The 27,999-nt window shown below is 44.7% G+C and overlaps 1 protein-coding gene across 2 annotated transcripts in view; it reads left to right on the top strand.

Annotated features, from left to right (window-relative positions):
- The first annotated feature begins 1,727 nt into the window (after window positions 1-1,727).
- The window catches only part of tncb (tenascin Cb), a 55,649-nt gene continuing 29,377 nt past the window's right edge, over window positions 1,728-27,999 (top strand). For both annotated transcript variants that reach the window (XM_058635473.1, XM_058635474.1), the window contains exons 1-6: window positions 1,728-2,079; window positions 17,865-18,425; window positions 21,277-23,055; window positions 25,850-26,113; window positions 26,194-26,309; window positions 27,722-27,875. In XM_058635473.1, the coding sequence (XP_058491456.1) occupies window positions 17,939-18,425; window positions 21,277-23,055; window positions 25,850-26,113; window positions 26,194-26,309; window positions 27,722-27,875 (2,800 nt within the window). In that variant the 5' untranslated portion in view covers window positions 1,728-2,079; window positions 17,865-17,938. The remainder of the gene's footprint in view (window positions 2,080-17,864; window positions 18,426-21,276; window positions 23,056-25,849; window positions 26,114-26,193; window positions 26,310-27,721; window positions 27,876-27,999) is intronic.

The following is a 27,999-nucleotide window of genomic DNA, read 5'->3' on the forward strand; positions in this document are numbered from 1 at the left end:
AAAGAAAAGCAAAGATCTTTCTCCTCTGGACTGTATAGATTTCCTCTCCTCACCCCCCCGGGGAGCAAGGACGGGAATGAATCGAAGCCCCCCACCCCCCCCCCCCACCCCTCAAGTCATTGAATTTGCGCTTTATCACCCGATAGCTGCGCCACATACGTGCCATTGTGCTGTATATAGGATTAGGAGAGGATCTTCTCTGCCTGACTGACTGGCTGCTGGCTCGCAGCAACAAGATGAGGATCGTTTCCCCCCGCTGAGAAAAGACGGCACGCTCACACCCCACTGGTGTTCAGCGTGGATCTTCACCCACACGCCGTCAATCTTTATCAACACGTGAGGCGTGTGGAAAAACATACATGTGTCGTACTGCGCGTTTCCCCTGAAGGGTGTTTGTAAATGAGAAGATGAGAAATAAGTGTCAACGAAGCAAAATCAATAAAATAACCTTGTGTGTTTGTGAAGATCGTCATGATGAACGTCACGTTCTGATTTAATGGACTCTCCATGTGGATCGTCTCATGTCGTGTCTTTGGTGTCAGAAGACACGTCTTCTTTGTTCTCGTGTTTATTTGCGGCACTTTTGCGTGTTTACGTCGACGTTCTTCACTGCGGAGCGGTCGGTAATTGCAGCCAGTGTTTTCGGGGTTTTGGTGACGGAGACGAAGCTCTAATCAAGAGCCGGTTTCCATCAGGACTGTTTGATCCAGATTGTCTGGGTTTACACTCGGCATATCTTAATTTGATCCAGTTCTGTTTTGAATTCCGGTTTGGACACATGTGTATGAACCTTCTCGCTTCTCCAGTTTTTCAACAATCCCAGTCAGGTTCCTTCTGTGTGAAGTTTCCTCTCACATCTCCAAAAACATGCAGAGGTTAATTGGACACTCTAAATGAACCGTGAGCGTTCATAGTCTGATTACTCCTGCATGTAAACACTTAGTCAGACTGGAGTCAGACTTGTCCATAATGTCCTCCCCGGTCTTTGATCCTGAAGTAGAAGGAGACGACTGTTGGTGGACATCATACGGCGACGGCATCTTTCTTCTGACAACACAACAACCTCAAGAGACATGTCCATCTAATTTGTCTCACCATTAACATGGACAGCAGATACCGAACATAGAGAACCACAGCACTGTCCGTCTCACATCATCTCACTGTCCATCATCTCACGTCCACCTCACCGTAGAGAGATACAGCGCCACCTACAGAGCCAGAGTCAGACGTTTAGGTCCATTAAATCCATTTTCTCCTTCACATGGAAACTCAGACTCTGCAAGTTGTCCGATTGTCTGTCTTAGTCAGACTAAGACCGTAGTCTGACTAACTGTAAACGTACTGATGTGTTCTGAGCTTAAACTTTTCATTGAAAGTATTTGAAAAGTAATCCGTCAAAAACAAACCGAACAGTGTCAGAAGTTTCCTCAGCGTCATGTGACCACGTTTAGCTTGTTAATGTTAACGCTTACAAAGTTACACAGTGCAGCTTTAATTCAGGCTTTACTAACTATCTTCTATCTATCTTACTTTCCATTGGCTCAGCGGCTGCAATTTGCAGCTAATGGTCCGACCCCAACCACCCCCCCCCCCCTCTCTCTCCCTCTCTCTCTCCCTCTCTCTCTCTCTCTCCCTCTCTCTCTCTCTCTCTCTCTCTCTCTCTCTCTCTCAGCCTGGAGGCGTCCTGTTTCTTCAGCTCCTCCACTTTCAGTCACAATGCTGTGGAGAGGCTGAATGGGTGGGGGGCATTTCACAGAGCAGTAGGTGGGAGTGGAGTCTGACCGCAGAGGGTCCACTGTTTAAGAGAAAGGGAACTCTCTCACTCTCTCTCTCTCTCTCACTCACTCACTCTCTCACTCACTCTCTCTCTCTCTCTCTCTCTCTCCTCAGTGGCTGCACATCAGCCGGCTCTGAAGGTTCAGACTCCAGTAAACACTCAGAGAGGGAAGATGACAGAGCTGTCGGAGCTCTGAGACACACACACACACATTAGAAGTGAGAAGACTCTTCACCATCACTGCTGCTGCTGCTGCTGCTGCTGCTGCTGCTGCTCGGTGGAGACTGTAATCTGTGTGTGAGGTAAGTCACCTTCTCTCCCTGTGAGCTGTGGATGTGGATGAATGACAAGTTAATGTGAGAAACTTTCAGTTTTAGTCGTTATTTATCACGTGTTTCATACAAATTATTGTTAATTTTGCTGATTCCAATTAGACTGAATGTTTAAGCCAAACATTTCATTTTAATTTAACATTCTTTATTGAAGAAGATTGAGAAAACTGAAGTGCAGAGCTCATATAACCGCATTCTCCTCACTTTTATGGAAATTCATGTTAAAACTTTTTCATTTTTGTGACATGTGAAACAATTTGCCACGAATAATTGTTCATGTTATCTAAATTCTCATGAATTATAAACGATTTAAGATAAAATTTAATTCATATTGAAGTTAGTTTTGTCCATGAACCATAAAATATTGAATTTACAGTCACAATAATTTGATTCTTGCTTAAAATCCAATGAACATGTGACACTTTTGCTTCATGAATGACATCATGTGAATTCACTTGTGTTTTATTTGCTAAAAGTGTTCATTTAAATGCTTTAAAAAAAAAAGCTCAGTCCAGTGACGAGTGTTTTAGGTGCTTCTGTGATTCACACACACACACACACACACACACACACACACACGGCTCTTTACTGCACACACCTGGCTGCCAATTAGGTTTTACGGTCAAAGTTTTCTTCCTCTTTGTCGACTCTTTTCCTTTTATTAGCAGCGCAGTTAAAATAAGACTCATGTCCTCAGAGATGGATGTCTGTCCGTCCGTCCGTCTGCCACGAGCTCCTGAATTATTCTGCTTGCATTAGAGCTGATGCTGAGCTGTGGGCTGATGGGAGTGTGTGTGTGTGTGTGTGTGTGCTTATATAGGTCCAGCAGCTGTACACTTTATGGTTGCCAGCAGACAGACAGACAGACAGACAGACAGTAGGCTTGTGTAACCCAGGAGACAGACAGCTGCTCTGCATTAGATGCCTCTGGTTGGTTCCTCTCACAGATCGTATACATGCTGCTGAGTGGCACACACACACACACACACACACACACGCACACACACACACACACACACGCACACACACACGCACACACACACACACGCAGGCTCTTCATCTGCAGGTCGGCTTCATTTGTTTGACAGTTTTTGTCCCACGGGAGACGACAGAGAGATAAACAGACATCATGTTTGATAGACGAGTAAATAAACTGCTTTTCACAGATACGAGGTTTTGGCAGCGCTCTTCTCCATCGCTGCCAACGGCTTACATGATGACTGTCAATCAATTTGATTGATTTAGTGTTCACTTTTTTTCTTTTCCCCTGAGGAATTTCATTTAAAGCTCCAGTGTGTTGGATTTGGTGGCATCTAGGGGCGGAGTTGTGTTGAGGAACTGCACCTTTAACAGCCACATTATTAGGTACACAGGACACACAATAGTGTCAGGTGTGGTTCTTCATTCTTCTTCATTTCAAAGGATGAAAGAGGACGATCTGAAAAACATCTGCTGTGCTTCAACATGTTTTTTCTCTGCAAACAGGAAATGGTTTTCTAACTGCATACACACACACGTGTCTTCATTTCTTAGCTTTGTCAGTGATGGACGTGTCTGTCGTACACGTGAAATCCATTAAGACTGAGATTTTTGTCAAATTAGCCCATTTGTAGACAGATTAGAGTTCAGTTATTAAGTCTCCGCCCACTCCCAGGAGGTGTGACTAATGGATGTAGATGAAAATGCCTCTGTACACTGTGCTCAAACTACGACCAATCAGAGCGATGATCGAGATGACGTTGTTTCTCGGAGCGATGGCTCTTGTAAGGCTGGATGTTGGATGTTTCCAGTCGTCGCCTCTCTGTCGTTGCTTCTCTGTCGTTGCCTCTCTGTCGTTGCTTCACTGTCGTCGCTTCTCTGTCGTTGCCTCTCTGTCGTTGCTTCACTGTCGTTGCTTCCTCACCTCTAGTGCTTCAGGAGAAAAATATGACTGGTTTCCTTCGATTCTGTATTTGGTCAAAACGAAAAAACCAACGAAACAAAGACGACTCTTAATTCTTCATCATCTACTTTGAGACCTGTCGAAGCGATTAATGTACGATCTTTATGTGTATTTGTGATAAAAGCTCACAGCAGGTCCATGTGGACCCCACAAGTCCACGGTGGCTCCACCCACGTTTGCCCACTTAGAACTCTTTCCAGGCTCCCGGGTACTAAGTGGGGACTAAGTGGGCATGGGCTTAAAGTGGAGGGAAATTATGCAGGGTCCATATGGTTTCAGTAACATAGGCCCCAAACATGGGGGTGGGGCCACCGTGGACAAACCCACTTTTATATTGTCAGGCCCACAAGGACCTGCTGGCTGTGGTGAATTCCACAAGAGTGACTTGTGTGATGTGTGAGAGGCAGAATCCTGCAGGACACCCGGGCAGCAATGATGAGCAGACGCACTGACTTAATCAAGTATCGTGACCTCAGAGTCACGGCTGGTTTCTCCATCTGTCTGAAAAACACACAACAACAACACACAACAACACAACAACAACACAACAACAACACAACAACAACACAACAACAACACAACAACAACCCTCTTGTTTAATTCATTTCATTCATTTGCACAACTTCATGTTTTACACATGTCGAGCAGAGAGTTTCTGCTCTCTGACAGACAGACAGACAGACAGACAGACAGACAGACACATGCTACCTGATCGCAGGCCCGGAGCATGAATGTTTCATGATGCACATGAGTCGCTCACTGACAGTGACACTCGGCATAAAGACGAGTGGGAAACAGGCCTTTGTTTGGACAGCTGTTAGCCGCCGCGACAAAGCTCGCTCTGAGAGGGCGACTGTCTTTAACCCCACTTAGCTCCTCCGCTGGTGATTGAAAGCAAACAATAATTGAGGGTATTCATGACGAGCCACGCTGGGCAGAGATGTTTGAGGTTTGACTAAACTTCATCTTTAATTCAGGATTTGATTCCTGACGCCCACTGCTGCCTCCTCTCCTCCTCTCCTCCTCTCCTCTCCTCCTCTCCTCTCCTCTGTCCAACACTTGTCCACTTTATTAGGTACAAAGAAAAGCCCGTCAACACAAATCAGCGTTACAGCAGCTCAGTGCATGTAGGCGTCGTCAAGGTGACAAATACTTTGATACTCAGTCAGGAGAGATAACTTTATTTCAGCACCACTTTAAAAACAGCCAGGATTTATTAAAGTGCAACAACAACAACAACAACAACAACATCAACAGTAAATCATGATACAAATGTAAAACTGTAGAATTGTAACAGTAAAAGCAAGTTAAAGCAGAACTTTGTAAGTCTGGTCCCTGTTTCTCATCAGAGCTCCCCCTACAGTTTGGGAGTACACATTTTTACGACGCCACCATCAAACCATCCATCGTGTAACTCTTTATTCTCACTGTTTCTCATGCGTCCTCAGTCCTTTCTTATTCCTTCACTTTCTCCAAAAACTGTTCCCTCTGCTTCTTTTTCTCCGGCTCTGTCACGATGAACGTCTGAAATAACACTTTCACTGCCTTGATCTGACAATCATTACCTGGCCAGAGTGTGTTTGTTTGTAGTGCCTTGAAGCAATTCTTCATTACCTGTGGCCACCTGCTTCTCAAGACTTGGTTTTCCTCGAACAGACAGTAGGGGGCAGTAGAGACAAATTAAATTAGAATTAAAAGAATTAAAAATCCTGCATAATTTTGCTTTAAAATGTCGACGTGGGTGGCACAGGTCGTCGGTCTGTTTCACAAACGGCTGATCCACTGGGATTTTCAAGCACAACCATTTCTAGTGTTTGCGGAAAACGGTTGTGAAAAAGGAGAAAAAATGTCCAGTGAGCAGCAGCAGTAACAGCAGCAGCAGCAGTAACAGCAGCAGTAGCAGTAGCAGTAGCAGCAGTAACAGCAGCAGTAACAGTAACGGCAGCAGCAGCAGTAACAGCAGCAGCAGCAGCAGTAACAGTAACAGCAGCAGCAGCAGCAGCAGTAGCAGCAGCAGCAGCAGTAGCAGCAGTAACAGCAGCAGCAGCAGCAGTAACAGCAGCAGTAGCAGCAGCAGTAACAGTAACAGTGGCAGCAGTAACAGCAGCAGCAGAGAATGAGCAGACTGGTTCCAGGTGTCCAGTGTACCTAATAAAGTGGATGCTGAGTGTCAGGGGAGGAAACGTGGAAACGTGGTGTTTTGTAAGACAAATAAGCAGCTTTGACTTCATGTGTGGGTAAATGTGTGGACAGTGTTTCTCACCTGTGGTCCAGATGCTTCTCAGCTCCAGTGAGTGTCGTAAAGCCAGCGGTGCGTTCAGCAGAGTCGACCTGCAGATCTGCTGTTGATAGAAAAGTCTGGCATTTGTAGTTTTCCTCCATATTATTACTGTAGAGAAAGTAACTCTGGTCCTGATTCCCAGGCTTTTCCTGTATGTTCATTTATAAAACTTTAAGAACCAATATGTGAGAATTAACTATGGGGGCCTTTGTATACCAGAAAATATGTATTTATTCTTCATTTTCCATCATACAGTTCTAGCTCTACTCGCTCGGTTTGGTATCAATCATGTTGTTTTCCATGACTTCATGGCTCCTCCTCAATGTGGGCGGAGTCATCATGGCAACGGCTGCATGAAACTGCGGTGACGTGGTTTTCTACGCGACACAAACACACAAACAATCTTAATTAAAAAGATTTGTCACTGAACGCGGACACGATGGCCAGCGTTCAGCAGTGCTGTCTCTAAATACACCAGACTCCTCTGTTCTATATTGACATTTTACACATTTGCTTTACTTTACTTTAATTCAAGTAGAATTTTGGAACCCTAAGTAGGATTTTTAAGTCTTTTTCACTTTGGCTTTGATTCTTGTTCTGACTCGTTTGTCAACTTGGGTCGCTGTAGTAACATCGAGTACATATGACATAAAAATCTCATTCTGCGGCTAAAACAAACATCTTTTGCTTTAAATGGATTATACACTTATAGAAACACACTTAAGTGTAGTTTGTTACATTTCTGTCCAGATGAAACCTCCTGGAAACGTATGTGAAAATCTGACGTCACCATTTCGCGCTGAGATGACTTTTGTATGTTTTTAAATGAACTTCAGCTCATGTGATGATGAACGCTGTGTTCCGTCCTCCTCAGAGTCTCCTCTGAACCACAGGCCGGCTTTTGTCTTCTGTCTTTGAGTCTAAATGACTCACAGGAGTGAGTGACTGCGTCTTCCCGACAAAAAGTCATCGCAGACTATTTTCTTGTGTCCCCGTGCGCCCCGCTCAGATGAGCCATCACCGCGGAACAAAGACCACCACCACCGCCGCCACCGCCGCCCATCCCAAATAAATCCAGTCCTTCAAGGATCCCAGATGGTTTTTAATGCTCCTGCAATGCTAATGTGTGATGGGAACGGAATGAAAGTGCTGGAGTTGTGGGGTCTGTGATGCCTTTGTATCCGCTCTCACTCCAACAGATAAAGACGAGTGGAACCTCATTTGAATACTTCACCTCCACCAGTACGTTGGCACGTTGGAATGCATGAGCTACAATGTTCTTGGAGCATGATGAAGGGGGGTTGGGGGGGCAGTGCAGACAATTTAAATTGTATAAAAAAACAGAAAACAGGGAAGCCAATGAAGAGACGACCCTGGGGATTCGGGTCATTAGGCTCATACAAGTGTCTGAAAGGAAGGCACTCCCAATTTGGACACGGAACACGCTTCAGGCTTTCATCACAGACAAGGACAAACAGATGTCTGGGTATCACAGCCAACACGCATGCTTCTATTTCTAGTAAAGACAGAGAGAGGGAGAGAAAATAAGACTCCTCTCCAAATGGAAGTAACCAATAAAACCTGAGTGTGAAGTGTGGAGATGTGCAGTCGCAGGAAAACTCAAATCTACCGCTCCTATAACTCATCAACGTATAACACACAGCACATTTTCTTGCTCCATAAAAAACAAGAATCCTGATGGTTCTGGGTCACAAAGTTAGTTTCTCAGTGGCGTTTCTCAACCTGTGGGGCAAACACTTCCACAATCATCTGTACCTTACGTCATAACATGATCAGGTAGATTGTCATAATAACAAAAAAATATCTTGTTGTAAGAGGATATTTGTAATATGCTTCCCCAATTGTATCATGTTTGACACAAATATCAATAACATGTAAAATAAATCTCAAAAATAAATGAGCATTATTAGTCAGCTAGTGTGTGTTTTTTGGAGTGAGTGAGGAGGAGTTGGTGCGCGCTCACCTTTCAGCTCATTTACCTGAGAGCGGAGGTTTTAGTTTACCTGGTAAGTTTAGACGAGTCTCAGAAGTGGACATCGATACGTCAGTGCAGCTCGAGCCAATCTGAGTTTTATGGTAATTGCAGAGCAGGTTGAGATCAAGTGGATGTTCTCTCTTCTTAAAATTCATATAAACTATAACTAATAACCGTCCCACAAATCGCTGTCACGTCAAAGTCAGAATGAAAATATCTGCTACGTACGAGCGGATCAACAGATTTGAAATAGAAGAAAAAAAGCATTGAAACTGTAACTTTACTGCACTTCATTTAGCAAGAAGTTTCTTTTATTTTATTGTGTAAAAGAAATCAGATAACAATCAAATGTGGAGTCCCACAAGGCTCAGTCCTGGGACCAAAACATTTTCATTTTGACACCACACAGAATTAAAATGGTAACAATTCTTTTTAATTAGCAATTAGCAGCTTCAGCCAAGTTTAAAAATATCCTGTATCCTCTACAGCAGTATTCCCCAAACCTTTTATATCTTTAAAGATGACGAACGACTGTGACCCAAATCACAACATCAATGTGACGACAGTAAATTTGAGCATAATGTCGCGACTCATTTAAAGCCAATTTGATTTCACGCATGTTATTTAAAACATATAAACATAAATTTTAATTACAACGTCGGGAAAATTTATTTGGGCACCCAAAAAAACCATCGCCAGTGACCCATCTGAGGGTTGTGACCCAGTCTTTGGGAATCTACAGCACACAGTAAAGCACCAGTATGTGGCATGTTTAAAAAGCTCCTGAACAATGAGGAGCGTCTAACCTCTCCATCTGGACTCAGTGAGAACAGCAGCGAGAGCGAGAGGCACCGGCGGGGAAAGAGTCGTAAAGAATATTGATGGCTCTCGCTGAAAAAACTGAATTTAGATTTGAGTGTCTGTGGAGACAGAGAGAGAGAGAAACCTGACCCGACGAGCGCCGCCGTTTCCCGCCACATTCATTTTCTCCATATCTGAGTGTGACAACGAGGGAAATTGGTTTTGGTTGAAGAGGCAGAGTGTTTTTCGGCGCCGTATCAGTCAAACGTGTCAACTCCAAATCACTGTGGTGTCGGTTCTGCGAGTGCGATACGGCTCAGTGTTGGCAGAGGAGCTCCAGATAAAGTGTTTGTGCCAGTATCTCACGTTCAGCCTCCTCTGCAGCCTTATCAGCCGCGAACACACTCACCCCCACCACTCCACCGTAATCTGTGTCATCAGAGCCGCGGGGTCACAGCGCCGAGCCAATGAGCCCGGCTCGGGTTTGATGAATCCCGCCTCGGAAAACTGCTGTATTCCCCGTTTCATTTGTGTTTACCATGTGGGAAATAATGATAACGGAGCGAGATGCCGTGAGAAATATTAATATCCTCTATCGATTTCGCATCACCGCCTTCAGTGTGATTTGTTTGCTGCAAGCGGAGATAGAAAGACTTTAATTGTCATGAGGAAACAGACTCAGTGTAATAACTGTGCATCTGTCATTATCGGTCTTTTTAATCTTTTTATCTTGTTATTGACTTATTTACACTCACCAGTACAACCACATTAGCCCCAGAATCTTTTAGTGAGATCAGCACAGCAGCAACAATCATTTTCCAATTCCACCGGGGATTCATGAAGTCGTATAGAAAATAAATGACATCATAAAGACTGTTAAAATAAGACTCATTTCAAGTCAAAGTCAATTTAAATGTCATTTCAGCCGCTCGTACAAGACAAAATAACGTATATCTGCAGATCACATCGACCAGTGGTTCCCAAAGTCTGGGTTTGGACCCATAGTTTGGTCTCTGGAGATTTTCTTTGGGGTCCCCTAACAAATTTATTAAATTTTAGCGACCTTTTAGTTACAATATGTAAGTATATGTTTAAAATAACATGCAAATGAAGTTGTAATTAATTTAGCAAACATCTGGAAATTATCAATTTGGCTGTGGATAAGAAAACAAATGACCTCATGTCATAATTGATTGGATCCTTATTTAGAAAGTTTGGGAATCACTCAGTGTGTTTACATTCATATTAAAAGTCCGATTTTAGTCAGACTTAGACAATAATTCAGTTTTCTTAATGTCATATAAACACGTTAGTCAGACTATAATCAAGCTAGTCTTAGTCAGACTAACATACCTGCATAATGTGATCCATAGTCCGATTACTCCTTATACTATTAGTCAGACTGGAGTCAGACTTCTGGAGTCAGACTTGTCGTTCTGCACACACAACAAAATGTCCTCTGCGGTCTTTAACCCTGAAGTAGAAGGGGACGACTGTTGGTGGACATCATACGGCTGTCTTCGGTCAACAAGAGACATGTCCATCTAGTTTGTCTCACCATTAACATGTACAGCAGGTACCAAACATCCAGAACCAAAGCACCGTCCATCTTTGTTTTCCTGTCACATAAACTCATTCAACACACTCGCTTATAGAGAGATACAGCGCCACCTACAGAGGCGGAGTCACACGTACACTGACAATAAATCCACTTTCTCCTCCGCATGTAAACTCGGACTCTGTAAGTTGTCTCATTGTCTTAGTCAGACTATGGCCTTAGTCTGATTAAAAGTGAAATAATGGAGGATTGAAGGAACACTGGAGAGAGAGAGAGAGAGAGAGAGAGAGAGGTCAAGGTTGTGGTTTTTTCAGGAAAGGGAAATTGGGAGTGGGTGGGATGTTTTCCCAGACTTCCAGACCCCAGTTTTAAAGTGGACACTTAATCAATTAACCTGTGAAGTTGTTTCCCTTCACTGAAAATGACTGAAATGAAGCTTGGATCATTTGTTCTGTGTGTGTGTGTGTGTGTGTGTGTGTGTGAGTTGACCTGCTGACCCTCACCTGCATCTGTCAAGCAAAGACAGAAGCTTTAAGACTTTTCCAGGGGAACAGACTCTCGAGAGGCTTTTCTGCCAATTAGCTGTGTCCTAATGTCAGGGCTCGACCACATCACTGCCAACGCTGTAACTGAACCGAGTCGTGCACTCGGCCTTGTCCTACCTACGTCCTCCTCCTCCTCTTCCTCCTCCTCCTCCTCCTCCTCCTCCTCCTCCTCAGTGAAATGAGTTGAAACTGATGGTTATTCAGTCTGCTCTTCTTTTCTCTTTTCTCTATCCCACCATCTGGGTTTTGTTCGGCTTGACTGCGATAACCACGTCGGTCATAAAAGGCAGAGAGAGAGAGAGAGACAGAGAGAGAGACAGAGAGAGACAGAGAGAGACAGAGAGAGAGAGAGTGTCCTCTGCAGCAGAATGAGGTGATAAAATATGAAAAAGGAACAACTGTACCATTGATGACGCATCGAGCAGTAAACTCAAAGTTCTGCCTCCTCCCGGAAATTCATTCCCGTGTTTGATGATTACGACTCGCAGACGCAGAGTGCTGTCCTCAGCAAACGCCGCTATCTCTCTGACCTTGGTGCAAATGCAGCGTCTGAATCAATATTCACCTGCTCCAGCTCAGGAAATATTGGATGACTGAGAGCTTTCTTCCACGCCGCAGACGAGCTGATTATGAAAAACGTGCTTGTGAACCAGATTGTGAACTCCGCCGGGTTTGTGGCTCTCTCCGCAATGTGAGGTGCAACTGGACACATTTGTCTCTTTGATGGTCCCTGATGTGTCCATGACTGAAGCCCATTTCCTGGTCATCACCCCCCGTCCCCCGTCCCCCATGTCCCCCCACTGTTACAGTTTGACACTGTCTCAAGGTGAAAAGAGCTCCAAACAATAAGCCGTCATTCAGTCCTTGTGTCACTGACCCAGATTTAGATTTTTGTCACAGTCGACCTACAAAACGAGGCAAGCTCGATAAATTCTTCAGAAATGAACAGAGAGAACCTCGTGACTCACATCAGACCTGTTTAACATTCAGTCCTGGGACTTGAGTTGTGATCGTGGTCATTGAATATTTACAGCTTTGACACATGAAGTGGGACACGCCGCTTCATTATTCAGTTTGTTTGTTTTCAGACGGATGCTGCGACGTCTGCTCGTGCCGACGACTCTCCTCACACCTTTATTTTCCATTTAACCTCCATCCACCGGTGTTTCTTTAACCCCTTTCTTATTTATACATCTTTTGGACCAGAATCTGTTGGATGGCAGACATTCATTTCCTATGGTGGTGATTTTTGGCCTTGAACACCAAAAGTGTGACTAAAAATTGATTAAACCAATCAAAGCTCAATGAAAAATGAAAAACCACTGAAAACCAGTGTTCCATCTGTTTTAATGGTCATACAGTAATGATATAGTCCCAACCATCATTTCCTATGGTGGACATTTGTAAGAGTCAGAATCCAGAGCTCTACCTCAAGCATGTTTATCATGTTTATCATTGAAACACCAAAGTTGAATAAACTACTCAAAATTCAACGATCAGAAACTGTATTTCACGTAGAAAACCACAGTATTTATGATTTAGGAAAGTTGTTCGACTACAGATCCGACTAAAAACAGCCATGAGTGGATTTCCATCTTTGTTTACTTTCAAACTGCTGCTGCTGTATTATAATGCTATAACTTTATTTTGTACCTGAAGAAACGACATTTCCTGCTGGCGAATGTTGACTTTGTTGTTCATGGACTTGCCATATGCTCAGAGAGTCTCAGCAGAGGTGAACCTCAGGTCCTGGCTGCGTTTGAAAGAAGCCTTGACTTCTGCATAAGATATATATGCAAACTCCCTCCCCCAGACACTCAGTCAGTCTGCTCATCAATCACTCGCTCAATTGAAAGCAAAACTTAAAAAGGACGGGAGACAGTCGGAGGGGAAAAAGTAACACGACTGGGAAACTCATCATCCGTTTATTTATTTATTTAAATTTCTCAGTGATCGAGTTCTTTAACGAGACGGATCCTTGTGTACCGGACTGTGCTGTCCCCGGTTTTCCTCGTATTTTGATCCTCCTCTGTGTGAAATAAGTGCATTCTCTCGGTTTACTACTCCAGAATTATGGTTTTGGACGCACACAACAACACAGAGACAGAGGGTAAAAATAAAGACTTGCTGGATTTAAAGCACTTTACATTACATTACATTACATGTCATTTAGCAGACGCTTTTATCCAAAGTGACTTACACTTCACCTTCTGTGTTTTCTACATGACACTAATGTGAGAATCAGGAATAGTTTGTTTGTTTTTTGGGTTTTTTGACTTGAAGGATTGTCACCTTTTGCTCAGGTCTGTGCTCAATACTCTGTTGGTTGGACGCTGCATGTTTAAAGCAGAACAGGATATTCAGAGTAATTTTGGATGGTTAAATGTTGTGGCTGTCTCCACTGCCCTCTACTCTCTGTTAGAGGAAAACTCTTTCATTGCCAGATCAGGGTTGTCCCGGACCCGGAGTCCTCACAATCAGGTCTCGCAAAAAACACAAACTGTAGGGGGAGCTCTGTAGAGAAAAAGGAATGTTCGCTGTATGTGGTCGCCTCAAAGTCATCATTAGAACTCAAAAAGTGTTAAGTCCCAAATATTAAAGGCTCATTATGTGGGAATTAAAACAACAATTCATATGTTAACATGATTGTGCAATCAAAAACAAACAAACACCAAAATCTTACACACTGGACCTTAATGACAAATATGGCCCCAACAATTAGTCGATTATTAATCGACTACTAAATTAATTGCTCTTTTCTTTTTAATTGCTTTTTTTCAAGAATTAAAACCAGTTTCTGTGATTTTTCAGTTTCTTAAATGTATTTTATTCTGGTTTCTTTGCTCCATAAAAAATTGAAATTATTCAAACTAAATCATTTTGGTTTTTGGACAAAAACAAGACATTTGAGAACCTCATAATTTTCTGAACCAAACAGTTGAATAAATGAGAAAAACATCAGATGAATCCGTTTTTATTGGGCTGAACCAGACCACACTTTAACCATATTAAACAGAATTTTTTTCTTGTTTTTTAAAACAGCACTGTGTTGCTCATATGAGCTGAAAAAAACCCTTGAACGGTTGAGTTGATTTTGAACAAAGATTAATGGCTTTAAGAATAAAGACCACGGCACATTGGTTCTTCTCGGATTAGTAGACCTAGGGTCAAGGTTAATGTTCCAGGTTAGAGTTGTGGGGTCAAGGTCGCTGCTTAGGGTTCGACAATCCCCCCCCCCCCCCCCCCCCCCCCCCCGCAACCCAAACCTAAATCCCTAAGCAATAAAACGTGGAGAATGAGCTCAACACGTCTGACACTGAGTCCTAATCACTTTTGAAAATGGGATCCAAATGTTCATTTAAAGCTAACACTGTGTGTGTGTGTGCGGCCCTGTGACGTCAGTGATGTGGAAAACACGGAAAACGCAGACTTGAATTGAACAATAAATAATGCATAATTTGGATATCAATATATTTTTGAAAAAACACTGTGCGCCAAATCCCAATCTCACCTAGGGCACCAAAATGCATGGAGGCGTCAGTGCTTTTGGCCCCCGGGCCACCAGTTGCTGACCACTACCTAATTTGGCTAATTTGGATCAGTTGCACCAGCAGGTTTTTTTTCCCCTCCTGGTAAAATTCTCCTCACACTCGACCACAAGGCGAGCGACAAGCTTTGTTTGTGTTTGAGAAGCCGAGTGAGGGAAGAATCACAAAGAAGCAACAGTCAAAGATTGTATCAAACCCGCGGCGCCGGTGCCAACAACCAGCCGCATTAGCATAAAGCCACGGCCACAGGGTGTCCACGAAGGACGTCCAAATACCGGGATCAGCTCTGCGTTTCTCAGGGTCACACTCGCATTCGCCGATTGTGATAAAAAAAATAAAGATTAAGTCTAAAAAAAAAAAAGAGGCCAAATTGAAATGATTTCTCAGGCTCTGTGAAACGTTTCTTTTCTTGATCTACGTCTGAGTTTTGCCAGAGATTCTCAGACAAAAGCAGCTTTGGTCTCTTTTAGCGTGGCCTCGCTCTGAGGTTCCATGTGGAGAGAAGCCACCCTGCCTTCAAAGTGGCAAAGCCAAGCATTCGCCCAAAACTAAAACCTTAACAGCGACTCAAAGCAATTTTCTGCCTATTTTGTGCTTTAATCCCTGGTTTGTGATGCTTGGGCACAGCGGTGTGACTTTATCGACGTGTGTGTGTGTGTGTGTGTGTGGCCGTGTTTACAGCTGAAGGGTGGGTGGGGGTTGGGAGGGCGGATCCTTAGCACCAGACGAAAACTGTGCTCATCATGGAGGCGATCATCCCTCTCTGTGTAATCATGGGTGCTGAAGTTGTGGGATCTGTCAAAGCTGAGCTCACATGTCTGTCTGCCTCATCACCCCCTCACCCCTCACCCCTTCACTTAGGGTGTCGCTCCCTCAGAGGACAAGTCAATATTTTCATCATGATATAGAAAAAAAAGAAAATCAATACAGTTCAGTACAATATATTTTTAAGAGAATAAGTAAAATATATGAATCCTTCATAGAGAATGCTACGAATGTATTTATTTAATTTTATGACTCATACATTATGTCAGTGCTATCTATCATTGTGTTTAATTTATAAACACAATGATAATTATACACATAAAAAAACTATCGTTTTTTGTTCCAGTATGAAATTATAATTTTCTCCTCCATTTTGAGCAGAATCTGTCAAAGTCAAAGCCGATTGGTCTTCATTTCACCACAAATTTTAGCGCCATAGTTTACAGCACGATTGTATGGATATGTTTTAGTTTACAAACAATTAATAATTCATTTTTGTTTCGTGTTATTGTAAACATGCCTCGTGTTTCCACACATCACTTTGACCACGTCAGGTGCAGTAAAGAAATTGAAACTGGTTTCTTCCGATTCCACCTCCAGCATGTTTTCCTGCAGTCGTTCACGTTCGGATCTGCTTATCCACACATTTTCACGTCTGCCGCTAAAAGCTGCTATTAACCTTTAGAGCTGCCAAGCTGCACAGAGATTTCAGAGGTAGGAAATGATCAGTGTCAGCATCTCTGACAAAGGTTGTGGTAAAAGGTGCAATTATAAATGAATTCAGGCTGAGACAGACACTTTAAAATATCTATATTTTCATCCCTTTTTGTTCTGGCGCTGACAGGCCGGTGTTTTCGGTGAGTGTCTTTCATCACATTTCTGAATAAATGAATGGAAATGTGATTATTAGCAGAATAACAGGCTCAGACGACACCATTCGCTGACCTGTGAGTTTAATTTAATGCTAAGATCAAACCGATAGTTAAAACATCTGGTTTGAAGGTTGGCGTCTCTTTGCCTCGGCACATTTTGTTTTCTTTCCACCAGACCTTTTAAAAGAATCATGTCTCAGAAGGTGAGAGCAATAAGAATCATGTTACCGTGCTAAAACACAACCTGGCAATGCTGACCTGCTGCTGCTGCGGCTGCTGCTGCTGACCCAGATGGCGTGCAGCGGTCTTAGCCTGTCAGCCGGAGACGTGGTCAGGACTGCCGAGTAAAGAGGAGGCTCCTGCACCACATGCAGGTGTTGTTTGTGGCGACCTGTCTCAACATGATCTGAACATGAAATGCTTCAAATCTCCAAGGTCAGATGGCGTCCTTACAGTAATTGCAGCTCTCGGTGTGCAGAGGAATTGTGAAAAGAATGCACCAATGTCAGAACTCTGAAGTGTTTGTCGACTCCAGTGGGAACAAACGGGGCTAAAATGTGTCAGAGGCAGCAACAGGATTGGAGTTGGTCTTTTGTTCGGGGGCCAACTGAAGGAGGTTAATTGCCTTTTAGTGGTATACTGTAATATTTCACTCTAGCTATGATCCCTGGTGTGAGTGAGTGAGTGAGTGAGTGAGTGAATATGGTGTTTAAGGGTATTTCAAATGGCAAGGGCAAACAGGAAAAGTCAATATCCAACAGGATTCTGTAAAGCCTGGTCCTCCACTACCATGTACTGTATGATGGGGACACCAGAGACAGCTGTGTTAATACCTGGGCATTGTCCTCAAAGATAAGTTGAAGTGTGATGCTAACATAGCATTTGTTAAAAGGTAAATTGGCACCCAATTTTCTTCCAATTAGGGAAGATTTTGATGATTCAATTTTGTCTTCAAACCAGGACTCAAACATGTTAAGTTTGGCTCAGATTGGACAACTTGTTTCCTGGAAAAGCACATTTCCTATTGGGGGGTCTTGGGAGTTTCCACCTGCCTACATTTCTGCCTAAACCCAACCAAGTACCAGAGAATGTTCCCTTGAAACTGACACACGTCCCATAGTTGCCCAACAATAAAGGATTTATTAGCCTTTATTTATGGCTAAAACAAACAAAGGTTTTCGTTACATCCCAGAGGAAGCAACTACAAGCACTTATGGGTATAAAATAATTCAGACTCATCAATAACAACCATCAGTTCTTCTGAATTATTGATAACTATTGACATAATCCAACCATGGTGGTTTATGTTGAGAACATCCACTGTGGATGGCTTCAAAACTCACAAAAAGAGCTTACCAAGATTCATCGATTCACATGACCAAACCTGACAATCATTTCTAGGCTTTTTTCTGAATTCATGCTCTAATAATAAAATTCCTCATTCTAGGACTGGTCAGACCTGAATAGACGTCTCCGTTCCAGCTGCTACTTCACCAGAGGCTGCAGAGCCAGCGTGTCATCATGTGGACGAAAGGCTTTCTTCTGGGCTTCGCCACCGTGGTCCTAGTGTTCCAGCTCTCCACGGCCGGCCTGGTGAAGGTCCTCCGCCACCGCAGAGAGGCTCTGATGCCCAAGAAAACCCAGGAGAACCTCACCCTGCCCCACCCCGACCAGCCGGTGGTGTTCAACCATGTCTACAACATCAATGTCCCCTCCACGTCCCTCTGCTCCGTGGACCTGGACTCACCGGGAGCCACAGAGGTCAAACCAAGAACCCATGCCCCGATGAACGTGCAGAACGAGGAGCACATTGAGCACACGGTCGACGGAGACAATCAGATCGTTTTCACCCACCGCATCAACATCCCCAAGCAGACGTGCAACTGCAACAACCAGGTGCCGGACATGAAGGACATCCTGAACAGGCTGGAGATGCTGGAGGCCGAGCTGTCCAGTCTGAGGGAGCAGTGCAGCAGCGGCACAGGATGCTGTGGAGCTCAGGTTACAGGTAAATGGTAAATGCACTGCTGTCCTGTGATTAATGTGCGAGTTGACTGTGGATGACGCATGTGGTTCCACTCAAGTGAAATATGTTTCTGAAGAGCTTCCAATGGATCAGGTGTGAGAGTTAAAGGGGACATATTATACCCTATTTCCCCCATTAAAATAGTTCCCTGGTGTCCTAATGAACATGTCAGTGACATGCTTTGGTCAAAATACCATAAGGATGAAGAATCATAGTAGTTCAATAACCCTGCTAAACCCGCCCCTTTCAGAACGCTCGGTTTTCGTGCAAGGTCCCTTTATATGCAAATGAGACACAGGCAAACACACACCCACTTCTTCCAGGGGGTTTCTGATTTGTCCTCTTTACAGCTCTATTCGTCTCCCCCTCCCTCCACTAGCTCTCTGACAATATCAACATGTCAGCGAGAGTGCCGTCACAGGAAGAGACGTCCTACATAAGGATCGAGCCGAACACTGTCCAACTGTAAATCAGTTAAAAACACTTAGGAACAGAAGATCAGCGGTGACACAGAGAGTGCAGCACCGCTGCACATAGAGTGCAGCACCGCTGATCGCCACCGCTGATCGCCAGCGGCGCGCTGAATAAACTGTATGTTGCTGTATCAGACCGGAGACTGTGCTCCGGAGACCTCACCACCGCTGACCAGCTCCGGTGCTCCGGCGAGCTGGCGATCAGCGGTGGCGATCACCGTGTAACGCGCCACCGCTGATCGCCAGCGGCGCGCTGAATAAACTGTATGTTGCTGTATCAGATCGTGTGTTCGTGTGTTCGCACCACTTCACATCAGACTGCAAACAGCGGTCGCCGCATTTAGTCAGGGGACGTATTTCACCGACGTACAAACACACACATTGTTAAGAAAAGATCACATAGAGCTCATAACTGACCATTCTGACACGTCCTAATTAAACATATTTGTTCAGTACGTCCTCCATGACCGGAGCACAGACTCAGTCTGATACAATCACATAAAGCAGCTGTTTATGCAGCTCGCCGCTGACGATCAGCGGTGCTGCACTCTCTGTGCAGCGGTGCTACACTCTCTGTTTCACCGATAGCCTAAACTGCCGCTGGCGATCAGCTGATCGCCACCGCTGATCGCCAGCGGCGCGCTGAATAAACTGTATGTTGCTGTATCAGGTCTGATACAGCAACATACAGTTTATTCAGCGCGCCGCTGCCGATCAGCGATCGCCAGCGGCAGTTTAGGCTATCGGTGACACAGAGAGTGTAGCACCGCTGCACAGAGAGTGCAGCACCGCTGATCGTCAGCGGCGAGCTGCATAAACAGCTGCTTTATGTGATTGTATCAGACTGAGTCTGTGCTCCGGTCATGGAGGACGTACTGAACAAATATGTTTAATTAGGACGTGTCAGAATGGTCAGTTATGAGCTCTATGTGATCTTTTCTTAACAATTTGTGTGTTTGTACGTCGGTGAAATACGTCCCCTGACTAAATACGGCAACCGCTGGCCGCAGTCTGATGTGAAGTGGTGCGAACACACGAACACACGATTGCTGACTTTATCCGGCACATTAGCTTCATATATAAAATCCTCTGTAAAACACTGTGCTCCACTGTGCAGCCACCAACAGCACACTTGTCCCGCCACGTTGACATAATACCGCTCTTCCTCCCTCGCCTGCACTCTGGCAGGGACAAGGTGGAGCTAAGGTGGAGCTTGCGAAGTAAACGTACTGGTGGGGCGGTAACATTCGCGGTGAAATGCGCATGCTGACGTCATAAGCGCAGGGAATTCAACATCGAGCGTTTTATCGCCTATACTTACACTAAGCGGAACCACGAAAACATGACTGAGTATTGTTTTTCCACACTTTGGCGACTGGTAGGGCCCCCAGAGTCCCAAATATCAGTATTAAAATGGTTAAAAAGTTGATTTTGCATAATATGTCCCCTTTAAATAAGGTCATTTTTAACAAAGGGAACAAATTTTAAAAAGTCGCTCCAGGCAATGTTTTTTATTTTTATGTGATCATAACAATGACGGAGCATCATTGGGCCCATTAACCACAAATTGGCTATATTTGAAAACTGCTGTCATTCCCTTTTTTAAACACACATGTGTTCATAGATTTAACTGCCAAGCTATATTCAGCCGTTTGCTTTTCCCTCACTAAACAATAAACAGTTATGTTGTAAACTTAGCCTTCAAAATAAAGCATTCCTTGATGTAATTAATGCATAATTGTTATTATATTTACAGTTAACATTTATTATACAGTAAATCAACGTAATTAGTCAGAGGATCTACTGATAAGATAACACGTAAGAATAGTTATATAATATAATTGTAAATACAACAGTAAATGTTGCATTGATTTAAAAACAATTGTCGCAAATTCTTGACAAAATTCTGAATTTTAAATGGATGGGGAATCATTTTTCTCTAAAAACCTTTGTATGTACAAAACTCTCCAATCTGACGACTGGAACTGCTTCTCTTTGGCGAGCACAGGAATTTAAGTCAGAATTTATTCATACCTGAGTCATTAGAAGCTTGAAAATGACAAAAAAAAAGCAGCATTAATTCTGATATTACATAAAGTAACATGACCATGTATCCATGTATTGTATCTCATCTGTGCCCACAAACAGAATCTAATTTGAAATTTACCCTGAAGAGAAATCAGATCTGAGTCTCATTAGAACACGTCTGAATGTCTTATACCAAGAGACACCTGCGAAATGATTGATCTCTCTCAGTAACACCATTATCACCAACGTTGAGAACCATGGCACTATGAGGTCCAAGTTTTGTAAGCACACCTTTTTCCCTTAAAATACTTTATTTCTCTGTTTTCTTCAAGGCGAAGTCGTCACAAAGCCGTACTGCAACGGTCGTGGGAACTGGAGCAGTGAAACCTGCACCTGTACATGTGAACCCGGGTGGAAAGGCCCCAACTGCACCGAACCCGAGTGTCCCAACGATTGCCAGGACCAGGGTCGCTGCTTGGATGGCAAATGCGAATGCTTTGAGGGCTTCGGCGGCGACGACTGTGCTGTGGAACTCTGTTTGCTCGACTGTGGCGACTACGGCCACTGCGTCGAGGGCTCCTGCCTCTGTGAGGAAGGCTTCCTCGGTATTGACTGCTCCCAGACCAACTGCCTCAACAACTGTCTCGGCCGCGGACGCTGCATAGAGGATGAGTGTGTCTGCGACGAGCCGTGGACGGGCTTTGACTGCTCCGAACTCATCTGCCCCAATGACTGCTACGACCGGGGACGCTGCATCAACGGCACCTGCTACTGTGACGAAGGCTTCACCGGGGAAGACTGCGGCAATCTCACGTGTCCCGGTGACTGCAACAGTCGTGGCATGTGCGTGAATGGCCTGTGCATGTGCCAGACTGGCTACAGCGGAGAGGACTGCTCAAAGCTCACGTGTCCGTCAGACTGCAATGAGAAAGGCCACTGCTTCAACGGGAAGTGCATCTGTGATCCAGGGTTCGAGGGCGAAGACTGCTCCATCCTTTCATGCCCTGACAACTGCAGCAACAGGGGGCAGTGCATTAATGGAGAATGTGTCTGCGACATTGGGTACCAAGGCGAAGACTGTAGCGAGATCTCCTGCCCTAACAACTGCCACGACCGCGGCCGCTGTGTCGACGGACTGTGCATATGCGACAAGGGATTCGCTGGAGAGGACTGCAGCGTCAAAACCTGTCCTAAAGATTGCCTGGGACGCGGTGAATGCATTGACGGCAAGTGCGCATGCTTTGCTGGTTTCGCGGGTAAAGACTGCAGCGAGCTGACCTGTCCCAACGACTGTCTGGACCGCGGCCACTGCGTGAATGGACAATGTGTTTGTCACAAAGGCTTCACCGGTGAGGACTGCAGCGAGCTGACCTGTCCTAACGACTGCCAGGACAATGGCCGCTGCGTGAATGGACAATGTGTTTGTCATAAAGGCTTCACGGGCGAGGACTGCAGCGAGAAGACGTGTCCCAACAACTGTAAGGACAATGGCCGCTGCGTGAACGGACAATGTGTTTGTCATAAAGGATTCACCGGCGAGGACTGCAGCGAGAAGACGTGTCCCAACAACTGTAAGGACAATGGCCGCTGCGTGAACGGACAATGTGTTTGTCATAAAGGCTTCACCGGCGAGGACTGCAGTGAGAAGACGTGTCCCAACAACTGTAAGGACAATGGCCGCTGTGTGAATGGACAATGTGTTTGTCATAAAGGCTTCACCGGCGAGGACTGCAGCGAGAAGACGTGTCCCAACAACTGTCAGGACAACGGCCACTGCGTGAATGGACAATGCGTTTGTCATAAAGGCTTCACTGGGGAGGACTGCAGCGAGAAGACGTGTCCTAACAACTGTCAGGACAACGGCGACTGCGTGAACGGACAATGTGTTTGTCATAAAGGCTTCACTGGGGAGGACTGCAGTGAGAAGACGTGTCCCAACAACTGTCTCGACAGAGGTTTCTGTGTCGATGGCAACTGTGTGTGCTACGAGGGTTTCACAGGAACGGACTGCTCCGTGCTGACCTGCCCGGGCGACTGCCAGAACCAGGGACGCTGTGAGAACGGACTGTGTATCTGTGACGAGGGCTTCATCGGAGAGGACTGTTCTGAAGGTAAGACAGACCACCAGTATTATATGCATGCAACTATTTTACAGGCTCATTAAAGTGTATCAACAGACTTTTTTTAATCTACCAGCTTTTAAAAGTCTGTCTAGCTGTTAGCTGCTCTGCTTGTTCTTTGAAGACTTTGGGGAACCAAAGGATACAGGTTTGACTGCTTGCTATGTGTTGTGCTCAAGTATGCTACACGGTTCTTTGAACCCAGAACCTTCTTTGTATTGTTTTGTTGACTTTCATAAACAGAACTTTAGAGGCACTCATATGTGCTGTAATTTATTATTTATTCTTCTCTAAATGGGAACATCCATCCATCTTCTACCGCTAGGGTCGTGGGGGGTGCTGTGCCAATCTCAGCTGACATAGGGTGATAAGGTGGTCACAGTTTGCCGATCCATACAGTTTGCCGATCCATGGCAGGAACACATATAGAGACAAACAACCATTCACTCTCACTATCACACCTACAGTCAATTTAGCGCGACCAATTTATCCTCACGCACACAAGGGGAGAAAATGCTAACTCCATGCAGAAAGGCCCTTGTTCCAATCGGGGCTCAATGAGTGCCAACCTTTACGCCTAAATGGGAACATCAGTCAGTCAGTCAGTCATCATCTACCGCTTTATCCTCCACCAGAGGGTCGCGGGGGGTGCCGTGCCAATCCCAGCTACATCGGGCGATAGGCGGGGTACACCCTGGACAGCTCGCCAGTCCATCGCAGGGCCACACACAGATAGAGACAAACAACCATTCACGCTCACACTCACTCCTATGGTCAATTTAGAGTGTCCAATTTACCTATCCCCACATTGCATGTTTTTGGACTGTGGGAGGAAGCCGGAGAACCCCGAGAGAACCCACGCACACACGGGGAGAACATGCAAACGCCATGCAGAAAGGCCCTTGTTCCAATCGGGGCTCAATGAGTGCCAACCTTTACGCCTAAATGGGAACATAATTTACAAAAATGACATCATGTTCGGAAAGAACAAGATTGCCGATACAAGCGGCCATAATGGGTTTGCTCTGCAGGGTGTCTGTGCTCTCCCTTAGAGATAGGATGAGAAGCTTGGTCATCCGGGAGTGGCTCAGAGTCGAGTCGCTATTGAGATGGCTCAGGCAACTGGTTAGGATGCCTCCTGGACGCCTCCCTGGTGAGGAATTCTGGTCATGTCCCACTGGGAAGAGGCCCTGGGAAAGAACCAGGACTTGTCCTGGGAACGCCTTGGGATTCCCCCCCGGAAGAGCTGGACGAAGTGGCCGGGGAGAGGGAAGTCTGGGCTTCTCTGCTCAAGCTGCTGCGCCCCAGACCTGACCTCAGATAAGCGGTAGAAATGGACGGACATCATGTTCTGTTGAAGAAGAACTGAAGCTCTAACCATGAACTCCTCAGGGAAATGTTTTCTTCAGTCAGAAATCAAGTGAGAAGTAGAAACTCATTTGCTCTTATACTTACACTCTATCATGACTTTCTCATTGGCGTCCTTGGAGGAAACCAGAAGACTCAATCTACTTTTTATATTCCCTCTAGTCTATGGTCATGTCTCACTTTGCTCGTCAGACTTCTAAAAGTAAACAGCGAACAGAAAACTGAAGTCTTAGCCCAAATATCCACCGTCTGCAGAAGAAGCCACAGAATACTGGCTCTGGTTGTTGTCCCCAGACGCTAATTCATCACCAGAAGATGCAGCCAACGGGTTCCACTCTGGCCTGGGATCAGGATAAAGTCACAAACAATGGAAGAGCTTCAGAGCTCATTATAGTTTACATTTATGAATGATTATCTGCCTCGTGTCTCGTTTTCTTGTGGCTTCACTTCCTCGATGATGAAAATGGAACCAGGACAAGAAGTTTTCAGTTTCACAACCATGAAAATCGAGCAGGAAAACGTCTAATTTGTTTTGGTCTTTTTGATCAGACACACAAAATCAAGTGAACGCAGTGTGAGAGTGAGATACATTGTTCTGAATTTGCGTCACAAATGCTCAAATTTCATTAGCAACCGTTTGACAAAATACAAGTTTTTTTGGAAACTTTGATAGAAATCTAATAACGTGCTCTCGTATCTTTTTTCATATCTAATTTTTTTCCTTTTGGCAGAAAAACACAGAGCCTGTGGCTCCTGACAGAGCTGCGATAGTTTCATTCACATACTGTGTGTTTTCACTGGCAAATCTTCTGCATCACTGGAACACTTTTCATTTGATAGCAGACGTGGAGCCTCTCTTTTTACACCAGGATGATTGTGAGTATTATGGTTTTCAAACAGAGACAGATGAGTACAAGTGAAGTCTGATGAAATGCTTTGGTTTTGAAAACCTCACTGAAAAATGTTGGCAACTGACCGCGATGGGGGAAAATCTACACAAAGAAAACATCAAGAGATGCTCGAAAACGTCTATGAAAGCACTTATTACATACGCTCAATATGATGTGCATTAAATGTCCTTCAATTTGTGTCAGTAAAACAATGGTTTCAGGGTTAAATTCATGTATAAACTTTGCCCCATATTATCATAATCACTTAAATCTTAGAATAGACTTTATTAAATAACAAAGACCAGCTTTGGGTGAACGTTGCAGCAAAATAAAGTCCACATTTCTTTCATTCCTGTGCTTGCTTCATTTCATTATGTTCATATTTTCTGCCAAATGTGAGTTGTTTCCATTGGAAAATCAGTTTTTTATTCCCAGAGGGATCAACCTGAGGTAACTTCATCGAACTCATTGACCTTTTCTGTGGAAGAAAAACTACAAACATTTTCTAAATTGCTGTTTCTCTACAGTCTCACCGCCCAAGGACCTGAAGGTGGTGGAGGTCACCCCCGAGACCGTGGACCTGTCCTGGGAGAATGAGATGCGTGTGACTGAGTACCTGATCACCTACGTCCCCACGGCACCAGGGGGCCTGGAGCTGGACATGCGGGTCCCCGGAGACCAGAAGATGGCCACAATCCGGGAGCTGGAACCTGGCATCGAGTACCTGGTCAACGTCTTTGCGATTCTCAGCAACAAGAGGAGCGTTCCTGTCAGTGCCCGAGTGGCGACGCGTACGTGGATCCTCCTCCCAGACTTCAGTGTGTGAATACTAACAGATCTGGATTAAGTTATTCCTTTCTTTTTCACGCAGATCTGCCTGAGCCTGAAGGACTCAAGTTCAAGTCAGTGAGGGAGTCGTCCGTGGAGGTGCAGTGGGATCCACTGAACATTCCCTTTGACGGCTGGAACCTCATCTTCAGGAACACGGTGAGTCCTGACACCCACGGTTCTACATTATGTCACAAATGTATTCAGAGATGAAGGAAAATTAAATTACTGGCTTTACTGCCAACAAAGGTGGAGCCAGTTTAGTAATGTGCTGAAAATTGCTCCACCTTTTGCCACGCATGATGAACGGCTTTACCCTTCTCTCATTCTTGTGTCATGGATTATTATCAAATGGTCTAGCAGTCAGCTGACCGGGGAGTCACAGCTGTGTCCAGAGTTTCAGTGAACAGTTTGTAATAATGACTCCCATCATCCTCTTTTCAGTGAATTTCAGCTCCTTCCATCTGCTCGGAGATTCAAATTTCCCGGTGTCGAAGGTTAAGTCCTAAAGAAACAGCTTAGTTCCTGCGTCAAAGTCTTAGTAATTGATTTGCACACATTTTTTTTTTTTACATTTTCTTCTTATTTATTTGATGACTGACTTTTTAAAATCCTGTTTTAATCCTTGTGAGGACTTTTCTAAAAAGCCTCAGTACAGCTCTCAAAAACACCTAAAAAAATGTCTTAAAAATGTCTCAAAAAGAGGAAAACACGGGTCTGCAGTGATGATGCATTACGACGTCGACAGCTCAAAACAAGAGATGTGAAAATAGAAGGCAAAACAAATCTCAAAATATTCTCAAAAACATCTACAAAATGTCTCAAAACGAGGAGAATTCAAAATTAACCAGTTCTTATCATTTTGAATTTTGAAACAACCCCCAAGAGACGTTTGGTAAATTTATCAAAAACCTTGTTTATATGCATGTTATTTAAAGCAAATACACATAAATATTGACTTAAAGGTTGGCTAAAGTTTGGGAATCACTGTTTTGAACGCTAACGGCTGCCGTTTTCACATATTCTATCGTTCCAGATCGCAACTTATTTCACATAAAGCCCCTTAAAGTCGCGTCTGCCGCACATATCCTGTCATTATTCTTATTTTCCTTCAGTAGAAACCATATATTAAAGCCGCTGCAGACCCCTGACTCCACCAGTGCAGTAATCTCTTCACACACACACACACACACACGAAGAGCAGAGATCCTGTGGAAAACGCTTTCGGCCGAGCCAGAATGTGAAAACAAAACAGTCGAAAAGTGCTAGCGTGTCCCGACGGCTCCAGCTCACACAAACCTCCACTTTCTTCACTGCTTTATTTTCCCACTCGAGAGCTCACACAAACCTCTCCAAACACTGCTACGAGGATTTAGTCAAAGCCACGCTCTGTACGACCGAGTCCGCTGTCAACTCGTAAATCCAAACGCCACCCAGAGCGCCATTATGTATGATTTGGACGTCCACCACCTCCTCCTCCTCCACCTCCTCCTCCTCCTCCTCCGCTCCTCACATGATGCCAGGTCTGCTCTTTGAAGTGGTTGCTGACTGGTGTGTTTTGGTGCTGACAGAAAGAGGAGGAAGGTGAGATTCTGAACGCGCTCGGTCGTCCAGAGACCACCTTTGAGCAGTCGGGCCTGGGACCCGGCCAGGAGTACGAGGTCAAGCTGGAGGTGGTGAAGAACAAGAAGCGTGGGCCGCCGGCATCCAAGAACATCGTCACAAGTAAGTGGAGACATTCACTGCTGCTAATGGGCTTATCCGGCTTTTGTTTCCACTTTTTATTCCACGAGGGTGAACATTCACTCTCAACTTAACTCTTTACTTTTCATCTGATAAGGGAAGATTG

The sequence above is a fragment of the Solea solea genome, chromosome 8, assembly GCF_958295425.1.
Source record: "Solea solea chromosome 8, fSolSol10.1, whole genome shotgun sequence".
NCBI classification, from domain to species: domain Eukaryota; kingdom Metazoa; phylum Chordata; class Actinopteri; order Pleuronectiformes; family Soleidae; genus Solea; species Solea solea.